Source organism: Nyctereutes procyonoides, unplaced genomic scaffold (genome assembly GCF_905146905.1).
Source record: "Nyctereutes procyonoides isolate TBG_1078 unplaced genomic scaffold, NYPRO_anot_genome, whole genome shotgun sequence".
NCBI classification, from domain to species: domain Eukaryota; kingdom Metazoa; phylum Chordata; class Mammalia; order Carnivora; family Canidae; genus Nyctereutes; species Nyctereutes procyonoides.
The window spans coordinates 6,048,774-6,063,972 of record NW_026575135.1 but is presented as its reverse complement, the minus strand read 5'-3'; the positions used below and the strand labels follow the sequence as shown (position 1 = coordinate 6,063,972).

General features: G+C 48.3%; 1 protein-coding gene across 15 annotated transcripts in view; it reads left to right on the top strand.

Annotated features, from left to right (window-relative positions):
• Window positions 1-15,199, top strand: part of ZNF618 (zinc finger protein 618) — a 181,651-nt gene that overhangs the window by 146,510 nt on the left and 19,942 nt on the right. For 8 of the 15 annotated variants that reach the window (XM_055302645.1, XM_055302648.1, XM_055302652.1 and 5 more), the window contains 3 exons: window positions 101-190; window positions 10,598-10,837; window positions 14,349-14,432. In XM_055302645.1, the coding sequence (XP_055158620.1) occupies window positions 101-190; window positions 10,598-10,837; window positions 14,349-14,432 (414 nt within the window). The remainder of the gene's footprint in view (window positions 1-100; window positions 191-10,597; window positions 10,838-14,348; window positions 14,433-15,199) is intronic. The other 7 variants (XM_055302655.1, XM_055302658.1, XM_055302656.1 and 4 more) reach the window with 3 other exon arrangements.

The following is a 15,199-nucleotide window of genomic DNA, read 5'->3' as shown; positions in this document are numbered from 1 at the left end:
GGATGGTGGGGGGAGTGGGGGGAGTTGGAGGGAGGGAGCATGCTGCTGCTGCTTCATGGGAGCCAGGCGCCCATTCCCACACTTTCCTCTCCTTGGACAGAAACTGGCAATTACACCTGTGAGTTCTGCGGCAAGCAGTACAAGTACTACACACCCTACCAGGAGCACGTGGCCTTACACGCCCCCATCAGTGAGTACCTTCTCTGGTTGGGGGCTGGGGGAGTAGGGGGAGGGGTGGGCAAGCCACAGGCTGAGGCTTGGCCAGGGGAGGGTGAACGCCAAGGTGAGCTTGGCCCGGGCAGTCTCCGGGCGTCCAGGTCTGACCCGGGCCACCTTACCGTCGACTCCGGGTGGGGGCATCACTCCTCCAAGTCCTCCAGTGGTCCTGTCCCCACCTCTAAGCACCTCTGAGTCATGTGGTTCCTAAGAGCCAGTGCCACGTGACGCAACTTCAGTCTGAACCAGTGCATGGCCGAGCCCGGGCTAAGCCCTGGTCACCTAGACAAGACGGTTCCCTCTCTGCCCTCGGTGGTCGAAGGGGTGGAAAGCTGGAAAGGCACTAAGCCAAGACTCAGAAGCCTTGGGTTTTGATCAGCTGGATTCTGGGGTTGCATGACCTTGGACAGGCCCCATCCTGTTGCTGCCCTCAGTCTCTCTTCTCCCTTGGCCTGTAAGGAAACGAGTTCTAAGGGCCCTTCCTGTGGGACACCCCCACCTTCTTTCCATTCTCCTAATATCACTGATGTCTCAGCTTCCCTCCTGCGTGTCAGAGGGGCTCTATTCCAAGTATGTGGGCTAGGAGGGTATGAGAGATTTAGGCTAGATCCAACAGAAGATTGGCTTGCCAAGGTTGAACTAGCCCCTGCACTGGCCTTTGGGTCTGGAGATTTGTATGCTGATGGGTCCCATGTGGAATTAGGGGCTGGACTTGTCAGCTTCAGGTGGTACCCAGGGCTTGGGCTTGAGGACCCTGGCTCTGGTGAGAGTATCTGGAAGGATCTGCACTGACTGCAGGAGAAGTCCTTACAAGTGGAGTCATACAAGAATACTCTTGTGTGTCTGGCTGCTTTCACTCAGCGAAATGTCATTAAGACTCACACACTTTGTTAAAGATACCAGTTCGGGGATCCCTGGGTGGCGCAGCGGTTTGGCGCCTGCCTTTGGCCCAGGGCGCGATCCTGGAGACCTGGGATCAAATCCCACGTCGGGCTCCCGGTGCATGGAGCCTGCTTCTCCCTCTGCCTGTGTCTCTGCCTCTCTCTCTCTCTCTCTCTCTCTCACTGTGACTATCATAAATAAATTAAAAAAAAAATAAACTATAAAACTATAAAGATACCAGTTCGTTCTTTTTGGCTGCTGAGCAATATTCCATTTTGTGAAAATATCACTGTTTGTTTAGCCATTTACTTGTTTCCTTCAGTTGTTTCCCATTTCAGGCTATTATGAATGAAACGGCTATGAAAGTGTTTGTAGGAGGCTTTTTGAGGGCATATGTGTTTATTTCTCTTGGGTACTGGGGAATAAAATTGCTAGATCACAGGGGAGAGCGTGTTTAACCTTTTTAAAAGCTTACAAACCATCTTCCAAAATGGCTCTATAGCATCTTACACTCTGACCAGGCGTTGAGGGGAGTTTTCCTTGCTCCACATGTTTGCCAATGTTTGGAGGCGATGGGCTGTTTAATTCTAGCTATTGCAGTGAATGTGCTGTGGTCATTCTGTTAATTAAGCCAAATTTGTTATTTTCTTAATGATTGATGATGTGGAGCACTTTTTTTTTTTTTTTGGAGCACTTTTTCATCTCCATATTGGCCATTTGTTTATTTTACTCTAGAGATTGTCTGAAGCATTCTGGCCTTTCTGTGTTTGTGGTGTTTGTATTATTAGGTGGTAAGAGTTCTTTATATGTTCTAGATCCAGGTCGTCTGTCAGACACATATGATGCGAATATTTTCTCCCTGTCTTCAGCATGCCCTTTGATTTTCATACAGTATCTTTTGATAAGTGTTTTTTTTTATTTTGATAAAGTCTGATCTATCCATTTTTTCTATGGTTAGCGCTTTCTGGATCCTACCCAGAATGTCTTAGCCACCTCAAGATTGTGAAGCTGTTCTCCTTAATTATCTTTTAGAAGCTTTGTAAGGTTAGCTTTTTTTTTTTTTTTTTTTAAGATTTTATCCATCTATTCATGAGAGACACACAGAGGCAAGGGCAGAGGGAGAAGCAGGCTTCCCGCAAAGAGCCCAATGCAAGACTCAAATCCCGGACCCCGGGACCACACCCTGAGTCAAAGGCAGGCAGACGCTCAACTATTGGATCACCTTTGAATTTAGGTCTGTGATCTTTTCAAGTTAACTTCTGTGAATGGTGAGAGGTAGGAGTTGAAATTCATGGTATCCCATATGGACATCTGATTCCATCATTTATTAAAAGGGTTGTCCTTTCCCCATTGCATTGCATTGCATCCTTTGCTGGAAATCAGTTGAATATGTAAGTATACGTGAGTTTCTGTTTTGTCAATCTATTTGTCTATGTTTATGCCAACACGGTCTTATTTCCTGGAGTTTTATAGTAAATCTTAAATTCAGGTGCTCTCAATTTTTCAGCTTTGCCCTTTTTTGGGGGAATATTTGTCAATTTTAGGAACTTTGCTCTTCCATATAAATATTAGGGGAATTTCTGATTTCCACATTCTGCAAAAAATCCAGCTGCGATTCTGTTTATGATTACCGTGAATCTATAGACCAATTTATAGGGAATAGATATCATAAAATACTGGGTTTTCCAATCTATGAATATGGTATATCTCTCCAAGTATTTAGGTCTTTTTCTCTCAGCAGTAGTTTCTATTTTTCAGAGTAAAGGTCTTGCACATATTTCATAAAATTATCTCTAAGTACTTTATGTTTCTTGGTATTGTGATTTTTAGTTTTCAATTATTTGTTGCTATTACATAAAAACACAATTTTGTATATTGATTTGTATCCTGAAATTTGGCCAAGTCCACTTACTAGTTCTAATAGCTTTTTTGGGTCATTTTCTTAGGATTTTCCTTGTACGTACTGATGTCCTCTACTGATATAGATAGCTCTACTTCTTTCTTTCCAGTGTGTATTTTTTAAAGCATTTTTTTCATTTAACTATAGTGGTTAGGACTCTCTATCTAGTACAATGTTGAATAGAAATGAGTGAGTGTTTCTGCCTTTTTCCTAAACATAGGGTTCAGTTTTCATCATTAAGAGTAATCACTTTCATCATTAAGTATTAGCTGATGTAGGTTTTTATGAATGACCTTACCTTTATCAATTGACGAGGTTAACCTTTTATTTCTAGTTTACTGAAATTTTCTGTCACAAGCCACCGTTTTATGTTTTTTCCTCCACCTATTGAGATGATTCTATGACTTTTATCTTTTGTTCTGATAATATGGTATATTATATGGATTGACTTGTTGTCATTGCTCTTAAATAAATTCCCATGCCTATCCTTTGTTAAAACACATTAAAGATACCAGAAAGTCCCAACTATTAAATGAACTGGAGAAACAATGTTGGGTTATTTCCTCTTTGCCTGAGAAGTGACTTTCTTCTTTGAAACTTCTTTTTCTTGGAAAGGCATCTAAATTACTTTAAGACCTAGGGTAATTTGTATAGTGATTTGCTTTCAAGAACATATTTTCTGATCACTTCTATCTAAAATTCCCCAAGATTTTACTTAGTTTTTAATATCACTCCCAAAACTGACTTCTCAGGGCTAGGGAACGAGAGTCCTAGAATAAGCTATGCCCCATGAACATCAGTGGTTTGTGGATGATGGTCATAATCAAGAAAATAAATATTAAAAAAAAGAAAATAAATATTTCTGCTGACTTTTTAAAAATGGTATCAAGGCATATTGTCATACAATAAAATGCCTGTATTTAAAGTGTACAGTTTGATAAACTTTGACCTATGTATACACTCTTGAAAGCATCGCTGGAATTAAAATAACAAACATATCCATCATTCTAAACTTTTTTTGTGTTTTTATAATCCCTTACTCACCACTTCCCCATCTCCAGGCAAACAGTGATCTGCTTTCTGTATAGATGAGTTTGCATTTTCTAGAATATTGCATATATAGCATCTTACAGTATGTACCCCTTTTTTGTGCTTGTGGGGGGGTCTGGCTTCTTTAACTCACTATGATTGTTTTAAGACTCATCCATGGTTACATATAGCAGTAGTTTATTTCCTTTAATTGATGAATAGGAATATTCCATTGCATAGATACCTATACCACAATTTCCTTTATTCACTTATGGATGGACTTTTGGGTTGTTTCTGATTTGGAGCAAATGCAAATAAAGCTGCTCTGAACATTTGTGTACCAGTCCTTGTATAGGCAGTTGGTTCCATTAATCTTGAGTAAACACCTAGGAGTGGAATAACTAGATCAGAAGATATGTGTGTGTTTAACTTTTAAGAAACAACCAAACTTTTTCAAAGTAGTTATGCCATTTTACATTCCAACCAATAGTGAGCTTTTCTTTTTTTATAATCTAAGTTGGGTATCACGGTAAAACTGGCCTCTTAGAGCGAGTTGGGAGGAGTATTCCCTGAGTGTAGTGTCAATTAGGTTAGATTGATTAATAATGTTCAAATCTCTACCTTTTCAGATAAAAAAAAATGCTCTTGTTCTATCAAGTACTGAGAGACATGCATTAAAATCTGCAACTGTAATTATGGATATGCCGTTTCTCCCCTTAGTGCTGTGAGTTTTTGATTCATGTACTTTGAGACTTTGCTTTTAGATGCACACACTTAGGATCATTATGTCTTGGTGACCCTTTTAAAATTGTTCAGTACCTATATTTTTCTCTTTATTTCTTAATTTCTTTATCTAACAGCTAATAGCTGTTATCCTGAAATCTATTTTATCTGATACTAATAAAGCTACTATAGCTTTTTTTTAGGATTAGTTTTTGCACAATAGATTCCTTCTGGTCTTTAATCTTTCTGTGTCTTTCTATTTGAAGTGTGTGCATACAGTTGGTTCTCACTCTTCTCTCATATGGTAATCCCTGCCTTTGAAATGAAGTGTTTAATTCAATTATATTTAATATTATTTGTTCATATGGTTGAAATTTTGTATTTTATCTTCTCTTTTTTCTATATGTCTCATCTTGTTCATTTTTTCTTTTTCTTGCCTTCTTTGATATTAATCAAGAACTTAAGAAAATTTCCTTTGTTTGGTTTCTAGCCATACTTCTTTTTCTTTAGCAGTTACTCTCTGGTTTATAATATACATGTTTAATGTATTATAATCTACTGTAGATTTAGTTAATAACATCACATATAATGTACGAACCTTGTAACAGTGCACTCCCTACTCTCCTGTCCTTTGTGTTATTCTTATCATGTATCTCTGTGTACATAAGTTATAAACCCAACAACTATTCTGTTTGCTTCAAACAATTGTTTGTTAATTAAGAAAAGAGTAAATGCCTTTTATATTTTCTGACATATTTACTGCTTCCAGTACTTTCCTTTGCCTTATCTGAATCTGAATTCCATCTATTACCATTTTCTCTTACTCCTTGAAGAACTTCCTTTAACATTTCTTATACTGTAGGCCTGTGGGTGAAAGATTCTCTTCACTGAAGATGCTTTTATTCCACTTGTTCTTTTGATGGATATTTTCTCTGTATATGAAATGCTAGGTTGAGAAATTTTTCCTCCACACTTTAAAAATGTCATTCTTTTATCCTCTGGTTTATGTTGTTTCTGACGAGAAGTCAGAGATCATTCGGATTGTTACTCTATATTTAATGTGTCTTTTTTGTCTGAGTGATTTTAAATATATCTGTGTTACTGTTTTTTAGCAATTTGATTATGGTGTATAGTTTTCTTTGTGCTTATCCTGTTTGAGGTTCATTGCGTTTCTTGGTTCAGTGTTTTTTTTTTTTAAGATTTTATTTATTCATGAGAGACATATAGAGAGACAGAGACACAGGCAGAGCCAGAAACAGGCTCCCTGTGGGGAGCCCGATGCGGGACTCGATCCCAGGACCCCAGGATCACTCCCTAAGCCAAAGGCAGACATTCAATCACTGAGCCACCCAGGTGTCCCTTTATTTACGTGTTAAACTGGTAATGAAGCTTTATTCAGTTTATCAGCTCTGTTTTCCTTTGAAGCTTCAATTTGGATAGTTTCTAGTATCTTGTCTTTAAGTTGGCAGATCTTTTTCTTTTCTAGTATGCAATCTGTTTTATTAAAAAAATCCATCAAGTGAATTTTTCATTTCAGCTATCCTATTTTTCATCTCTTTAATTTCCATTTGGTTCCTTTTTATAGCATTTCTTTTTTTCATTATGTTCATATTATCCTTTAAATCTTTGAGCATATTTATGAAAGCTGTTTTAAGGTCCTTCTCAGCAGATCCTATCATCTCTGTCATTTCTGTATGTTTCTGTTCATTGGTATTTTCCTTTTGATTATTAGTCATATTTTCCTGCTTCACCTCACAGGTAGTTTTTTTATTCTGTGCTGCACATTTTGATGTTTTGTTGAGCATCTGGATTTTGTTATCTTCCTTTGAAAAGTGTTGAATTTTGTTAGAGCAGGCAGTTAATTTACTTACAAATCAGCTTCATACTTCAGAGGCTTGTCTTTAAACTGTTAGGGCAGGTCTAAAGCCGTTCTTATTCTAGGGTTAGAGTAATCCTTCTAAGGCCTTGCCTTTCTGGGTCTAAACTAAACACTTGAGGTGTTTAATAAGGTCTGTCTTCTCTGGCAGATGGGAACTCAGACATCTCCTAATCTTGTAAGACTTCTGAATCCTTGCTTAGCTCACAGTCCCTGGTAGCAGTTACCTGCCAGACTTTTCAGAGGCTCCTTCTGAACAAATCAGGTTGACAGCCAGGCAAAGACTTTGAGGGGTCCCTCTGACTATTTTTGGAGTTGTTTTCCCCCCCTAAAATTCCTTCCTCTTTGTGATTCTGCCCTGCTATTTCCAGCCACCACAGCAGCCCTGAACTCTGACCATTGTCTCCTCCATTCAGCCAGACTGCTGTGCCTTCTTTGGGTCTCACCCCTGGGCCATGATCCAGATGGTCTCCAGGCAGAGACCAGAGTGATCTCACATTGGGTCTTCTTTGTGAATCACAGCGGCCTACTGTTCAAAGTCTGAAAACTGTTGTTCTGTGTGTTTTGTCCAGCTTTACAGTTGAATCTGGAAAAGGGCTGATTCCCTCACCAGATATTCAATGATGGCCAGAAGTATAAGTTCCCCAGTTCTCTTCCTAAGATGAAAATCCACGAGGAGGCATTCCCAAATTAGACTCCCCTGGTGCCACAGCTCCTGTGCGTTCTCACCTCCAGCCTTTGGGCACGCTATTCCCATTGCCCAAAGGAGTCTTCATCCTTCTCTGCATGGTAAGGGCTTCAGGGAGACCCCCTGGTGTCTCTATGCTCTCAGCTGCGTGGTTGCTTTCCTCAAATCCTTATGTTCTCTGAATTGTTTTGCTCCTGTTGAATTTTCAGCTTTACAGAAGGGAGAGACCCCAGTGCTCTCTTATTTTTAAATATCTCTTGGATGGAAACATCTCCTCTGTGTTCTTTATTAGGGCAGTCAGCCGGTCTGTCTGAAACTCTTTCTTCTTTTCCCAGTGAGAGCTCGGATAGGAATTCTAGCCTGATAACATTCCACATGAGAAGGTCAACAGGTGGAGAAGCCATTGAGTGAAAGGAGTTAGGAGTCTGGAAAGTTCATCCTGCCCAGTCCCTACCTGCTCTGTGACCCCGGAGAGGCTCCTATACCTCTCTGAGTTCTGACTACATGTCTGCCTTAGGTATACCTCCGGGGCTCATGGAAGGGTGACACATGAGATGGCTTCAAATGTCCCCTCTCGGGCATCCCATCTTTGATGTGCTCTGTTTAAGTGGTCCTGAGTTTTGTTCTTCTGGCCATTCATGCACTGATGCTCTGATTCCACAACATCTCTGGAGCACTTGCTTTGTGTCGGGGAATGTGCCAGGTCCTGAGTGTGTGGTTGGCCTAACTGGCAGAGGCTGCCCTCGTAGAGTGTTCAGGCTAATGGGGAAAGAGACTCCAGTCTAAAGATCACACCATGTGTCATCATGGGTAGTGATCAGTTCTTGGAAGGGAAGAGGAGAGGGGAGGGAAAGATAAATGACCAGGTGAGATGTCGGGGAGTTAACAGAGGAAGTGATGCTTCAGTGGAGGAATGTTGGACCAGTACTAGTTACCCAGGCAAAAAGGAGGTTAGATCATTCCAGCAGAAGAAATAACATGTATAGAGCCCACATGGCTTGGAAGAGAGAGGGCGTTACAGAATGGGAAAGGCAGGAATTGAGCAGGTGCCTGAGTATTTCTTGTACCGTGTGCTTCGTGCGTGTTCGAACTCCCTGCCACAGCGAAGGAGGGACTTTCACACAAATGCCTGGATTTTGACATCAGGAACAGTAGACCCTGGAAAGAGCTGATCCGGACAGTGTCCTAGAAACCATCCTTCAGGGTAGAGTCTGGGGCTTAAGAAAGCAAACCACATGCTCAGGGTATTGCTCAGAGATTCTCTGTCCCTTATGCCCAGGTTCCCGGGATGTGGGGGTTGATGCCACATGGCCTTGTGTAGCGGCTCCCTTCAGTAGCTGGCAAGCTCGAGCTCTTGTCTCATCCGGACATGGATTTTCCATGTGGCTCTAACCTTACTGATCGTTCTAGGCCTCGGTTTCCTTATCTGTAGAAAGAACCAGTCATAGCCGCTTACATGTGAAGAGCTGTGTACCATTCAGGGTACTTGCTGTGCTCTTGTGTGTTCTGGGTTCCCACAGAATCCCCTTGAGGCTGGTCGCAGAGGTGGGTGTCCTACTTTGATGGGTGGACAGGACAAAAGGGGTGTGGGGGGTAGTAACTAAGGTCAAGAGAGGGGAGGTAAGGAGGCAAGACCACAGAGACCAAAGGTGAAAGACCTGGCACCCAGAGGTGGCTTCACCTTGCTCCACACTTGGTCCCCAAACTGTGCTTCAGGGAGGTAGTGGGGGAACCCTGAGATAGAAGCCCGGACAAGTGCCACGGAGTTGGATGTGTAGGTGGTACCGTGGCTGAAAACACTTGGATATTGGGAGACAAGCTGCCCTTTTGATTGGACTCCAGGGACCTCCAAAGTTCTTGGCTCCAAACAGGAGAGGGGGCAGGGAGGGAACATACAGAAGTGTTCTTCCCCACCAGACCTCTCCAGTTTCTGAGGAAGAAAGCCAGAGTCCAGAGAACAGGAGTGGAGACAGTGAGGGACACCTGTATCCTCTGCGGACTGCTGCGCTGGGGGCTCCTCCTGGGGCTGGGGGTGGGGCGCGGGCTGGCTCATGGCGGCTGTGACCCGAGTGTCCCCAAGCTCCTGGCATCTGGCCTCCACTGTGAATGGGGGGGTGACCCTCCCTGGGGACGGGGGCAGCCGAGTCCTCTGAGCACATCTCCGTGTCTCAGGCTGGTGAAGCGAGCGCTGAAGAGCCCCGCTTCCTGCTTCTCTGGGCCTGGGCTTCCTCATTGGTGCCCCGAATGGCCAGAGGTGGAGGATCAGGAGGTGCCTTTTTATTTCTTGGCTCTGCAAGCCATGGGTGGGTGTCTGATGCCCAGGATGGACGCCGTCCTGGGACCAGGGATATAAGGAGGCCCCTCTTCCTCCCCCAGAGGCAGGGGAGCAGCGGCAGCGTCCTGGACCCTGGGTGACGTGGGTGCCCTCGAGATGGTACCAGTTCCTGAGATCCATGAGCCCCCGGGCAGCACTGAAGGGGCCCCTTCCCACATGGCCTAGTCCCCTTCTCGCCTTTGGGGGGAGTTGCAGTTGAGCCAGAAGACTGCTGGCCCCTCCTGTTCTGTGTTGAACGTGGGAGTGCGGCCAGGTTCAGGGCTGGGCCACCAGGGGAGTTGAGGGGCTTGGGTGTAAAGGAGGCGGACTGCTGGCCACCCGGAACCGCCAGAGGTGGAGACCACCTGGGTGTCAGCCCCCAGTGACTCCGGCTTCTGCAGAGGACTCGGGAGGGAGAAAGGTGACCCATCAGCTCCCCGGGAGCCACAGAGCCCCCTCCCCTAAAACCCCAGGGCAACATTGAGCCCCTTGCTTCCCCCCACTGCCACCAATGAACTCCAGCACGTCCTTGCCTGGCTGCTGTCATTAATTATGAGCCAGCAGCCAACATGCCTTGGAAGGACAAGAGGCTTCGGAGCCAACGTTCTAGAAAATGCTCTTGGGCCTGGGTTGACTGATTCAGGTGCCCAAGCACAGGTCATAGGCTGTGTTCTCAGACACTGGGAGCCTGGGCTGGTCAAGGGTGATAGGTGACCCTCCCAGGGAGCTGATCAGTGGCCTCTGGGAAACTCTGAGCCTTAGCTGACAATCAGGCTTCGCTTGAGGAGAAGCTGGGGAAGGTTCTAGAATGCTGGACTTTCTTAGGCTCTGAGTGGGAGCGAGAGAGCCTCTGCGTTCTGTGAACCACGAAGAGGTTTTGACCCTTGAGCATAGGGTTCTGTGGCCCAAGAGACCACTCTCTTGGCCGGCTCCGAGGGCCCACGGGGACTGAGAGCGTGACCCTCTCAGGTACCGCCCCCGGGTGGGAGCCACCGGACGATCCAGACACAGGCTCTGAGTGTTCACATCCGGAGGTCTCCCCGTCTCCACGCTTCGTGGCAGCGAAGACCCAGACGAACCAGTCGGGGAAAAAAGCTCCGGCCTCCGTGGTCCGATGCGCCACCCTCTTACACCGCACCCCTCCAGCCACCCAAACCCAGACGTTCCGCACTCCAAACTCGGGATCTCCGGCAAGCAAGGCAACCGCAGGTACCGATGGCCTATGTTACCTTCACACTTCCTCCACTCCCCGCCCCGCTTGCACCTGCCACAGCTGTGCCTGGGGTCACTGTTCCCTTACAAGAGCGAGTGGAGGTCCTGTAGCAGACTGGGACAAATCTGGGTCCCAGCCGTGCCCCTGGCTGGCTCTCACCGTGGCGAGCCACCTGACCTCTCTGAGCCTAGGTTTTTGTACCCTGAATCAGAGGGTTTGTATGGGATGGTTTGCAAACTTTTTTTTTTTTTTTTTTAAGCAGGAGAGTATTTTTTTCCCAAGTCATGGAGTTAAAAATTTTTTAAATTAACTGCCAATATTTGAGCATCAGATTTTGTATAAGACGTTTGATGTCTTGCTGACGTTGAAAATCAGACCTGGCAGTGCTGGGCCCACTTTCCTGGAGGGCAGCAGTTGGCCTGGGGCTGAGCCACAGTGGCCCCCTCGACTAGAGCCCATACTGCCCAGTATTCCGTGGTCCTCACCACTCCCTCCTGCCTCCCCAACACAGTGGCTACGTGGCAGGTGTCATTTCTCATTGTGATCACGCTGTTGTCTGTCTTGCATCCTGCCCCGTTCATTTATTTACATCACCTGCCTGGACCTTCTTGGCATGAGTTTGCATGCCCCGTCCTTCTGAAAAACCCAGTCTAAAAACTCACTTCTAGGACGAGCTGCTCCCCACGAAGCGGAAGCCCTGTTCTTTTAGCCTCCCCCTCCCTGGTACTACCTGTGATGCCCCTCCGTGGGCCCTAGCCCAGCGGGAAACCAGTGGATGCCAGCTCCAGTGTGTTCTGAGTCCATGCAGAAAGGGGCTGGGGCTCCAGGAGGTGAACAGGCAGGGAAAGGTACACAGCAGCTGATAAGACACACCGGATGCCGAGTAGCAGCTGTCGGGAATCCCGATTCATATCTGGGTGGACTGAGCCTCGGGCTGCCTGCCGGGACGTGCGGGGTGAGGGAAGAGTGATGATCTTGTCCTTCTGGGATTGTGGGCTTTTCAGTGCCCTCAAGAGGCCCAAAGCCATCAGATAAACACACAAGCGATCAAACTGAGAACTTCGTTAAGTGAACTGGTGGATTGGAACCAACCACATGGCCAAGCGATTGGTTTTGTTTGCCTTTGCTCTGTGGTTCAGGAGGCTAATTTTAGGCAAAGATTTGGTTCTTAAAAAATGTTTGAAGATAGATTTATCGTGGTTAGGTCTTCCAAGAGAGGAGTAAGTAGCCAGTCCACCTTGAAGGTAATGGATTTTCAGGTACTGCGCTGAGAAGAGCCAAGAGCTGTTGTCATTTTATGACATTTTCATGAACTAGTTGGAAGCAGACTGGTCATCGTGGGCTCAACTGAAGAATGGGATCCTGGCTTTCAAATCTTGCTTTTACCCTTGATCGTGTGGCTGGGAGTCTGTACATGGATAGTTTGTGCAGAAAACAGCCTGCAAGAGCCGTGTGGTGTGTGGCAGCTCTCGGGCCTCAGCGCCTCAGAGTTCCACATCCAGCAAGCTGTGGGACGTGCCTCTGGCTGCCTTCATGGGATCTGGAAGGCTTGTGGTGTGGGGGTCACAGGGCAGAGGGCATAGGAGGTGAGCAGGCCCCTGCGTGGCAGAGCTGGGAGTTGATCCTGCCCCCATCCCTCTAGCGGGCCGTGCCCCGCGAGAACGAGCACCTGGGTGGACATGGCACTTCCGGGGCAGCCGGGGTGCCGGTGCAGGGGTAGCTGTTCAGATTTGCATTGTCGGCTGAGCAGCAGGGGACTACACGTGGGAGTCTGTGACCTCTGTTGGGCGCATTCTACCTCTGTGTTGGGTAGGCCGCGTGGAACTCCTCTGCAGCTGGGTAAGCATCGAATGAATGTACGGGGATTAATGAAGATGGAGAAAGGAATCCCTTCCCTAGCCCAGGCCTTTTTAAAGAGACTGCATCGGCCCTGGGAGTGAACTCCTTATTGTGCCATCCGAGAGGTTAGGCATACACCCAGCCCCGGAACTGGGCATGCTCAGTCTTTTCACCTGTAGAATGGGAATGACAGTGTGGATCTCATAGCGCTGCCGGGAGGACGGTGGGAGACCACAGGTGTAAGACGTGCGGCCCATGCCTGGTACATAGGTGCTCAGTGCATGAGGGCACCCACTCCCTCTGCCAGACAGAGAATTGAGGGGCTTTCTTTGCCGATTTACAGATGGCACCTTGAGGTAGGCCCGCATGGAGGTGTCAGCCCAGGCATTTTACAGACACAATTTGGAGAGTGGGTCTTCCTTGTGATGTTACCAACAGCCTCTGCATCAGGAGGCGTCGGGCGGGGGGCGGTGTCGGAGCCCGGGCACGGAGCAGGGCCTGGAGGAGCCACCGCCTGTGGCTTCTTTTCCTGTTGCCCCATCATCGTTCAGAACCCTGGCCCCCACGGTCTGAGCACTTGGCCTTCTGACGTAGGGGGTTGCTGAGCGACAGTGGCATTTCCCAAAGTGGGTTCTGGGGAATCACCATTTTTGAGGCATCCTAAAGAATATAGTGTTTTTAAAATGGGCTTTGGTGGCTAACTATATTTAGGAAGCCTGGGTCAAACAGAGCTAAATGGGTCTCCTTCCAGTTGAGCTTCTCAGAGCCTTTGATATCTCTGTGCGGGTTGTTTCCCCGTAAAAGGGACTGGGTCGGCTGCGCACCCCAACTTGACTTGCTCCCAGAAGCCTTCATCTCCGGGAGCATCCAGTGACCCCACTGTGCCCAGAGCAACTGGGAAGAGCAGAGCTCCCTTCAAGCTGAGTCTTCTGTCTCCGGACCTTCTGCGGGTGGGAGTGGGGGTAAACTGCTCTGTGTCCTCTTGGCCGGACCCCATCTCTCACTCTGGCTTTCCAGACAGTGCCAGGAGGGGCTCTCACTCTGGCCAGAAATCACTTAAGGAACCGGCCCCTTCCCCTGGATAAACCCTGAGCAGAACTCCTCTGGCCTTTGGGCTCCCAGGCTGTGGGCCTGCCCTGGTGCTCTCGGTCGCACTGTCACCTCTCCCAGGATGCCCTCCCTGCCACCCAGGGACCAGTAGGCTTGTGGAGCTGGGATCAGCTGTCTGGCCCTCCTGCTCTGCCAGTCACCACCAGGAGACAGCCTGTCATCTTCCCTGCTCCATGGTGGAGTCTGTAGCAGCAGATTTCTGGCAGAGGGAGTAGTGGGTGGCAGGTCCAAATGACTTAGTGTCCCAAATGTGGCTCCTTAGGACCAAAGATAGGAGACCCAGGCCTGTCTGCCATCGGCCCACGCTGGGCACTGGGTGGGGGGATCTCCTGGGGCTCTGATGAGGCATCAGGCAGCTCAGGTGAGCCCGAGCGGCTGGGGGTCTGGTTTAGGGCCCCGGAGCCCCTCACCGTGCAGGTTCCTCAGCAGAAAGCCCTCGGACCGGAGGCAGTTCTGGGGTACCCTGGCCTCAGAGCCCCCCGCAGCATGCCCTTCCGCTCGGACCTCGTAGTGCTAACCAGTCACTGGTGTTTCTCGCTCTCTCCCGTCCCCACCCAGCAGAAAGCGCTTTCAGTCGGAGAGTAGAAGGCAAAGCACAAAACCACTTTGAAGAGACGAATAGCAGTTCCCAAAACTCCAGCGGTGAGTGTGCCCGGTGCCGACGCCTCCACCCACTCCTCCCCGGGGTGGCAGCAGGCAGCCCGGGCTGGGCTCCTCGTGGGGCCCGATGCTGTTCCCGGGGGGACACGGCAGGCAGGGAATCAGCAGGGGGCCAGGGCCAGAAACGGGAAGGGTGTTTCCTCCCAGGAACCTGCCCCTGGGCCTCAGCGGCATCTGGGGACTGCTGTTCTTGGTCTCTTCCCATGGAGAGAGGAACTCGCCCTCCCCGTACCCTCGGCGTTGACTCAGAAGGCCCGGGAGGAGTCCGAGAGCTAGCGCTGTTGTTGGAGTAAACGTTATGGCCAGTTCCTTTCCAGGAGAGGCAAAGGGGGTGCAGCAGAGAGAACTGTAGCCCTGAGTTCTGGCCCACTTCGGACCAGAGGCCGTCCACGAGTACGCTTGCAGCACCACCTGCCCAGGGAGCTCCGGCCGCGGTTCCCGGTGGGCGTTTGGCGCCCCCTGGCGGCTGCCCTAGAGTCCCTTAAAGCAGAGCCGCCAAAGGCCACCCTCCCCCCAGGGATCCTTGGCTAGCCTAGCAGGACCCAGGACCCGGGGTGCCTGTCCGGAAAAGGCCCGGCAGGCGGGTCCGCAGTGACACCCAGGGCAAGCTGGGAAGACCGTTCTGAATCCTGGGCTACGTGAGGGTAGGGAGCCTACCTTCTCGCACGGCTGCAGTTCAACGCGCCGGGTCGGGTGCTGGCCACCGCCTAGGCACAGACAGGCGTCCGTCCTGAAGCAGCCAGGGGCGC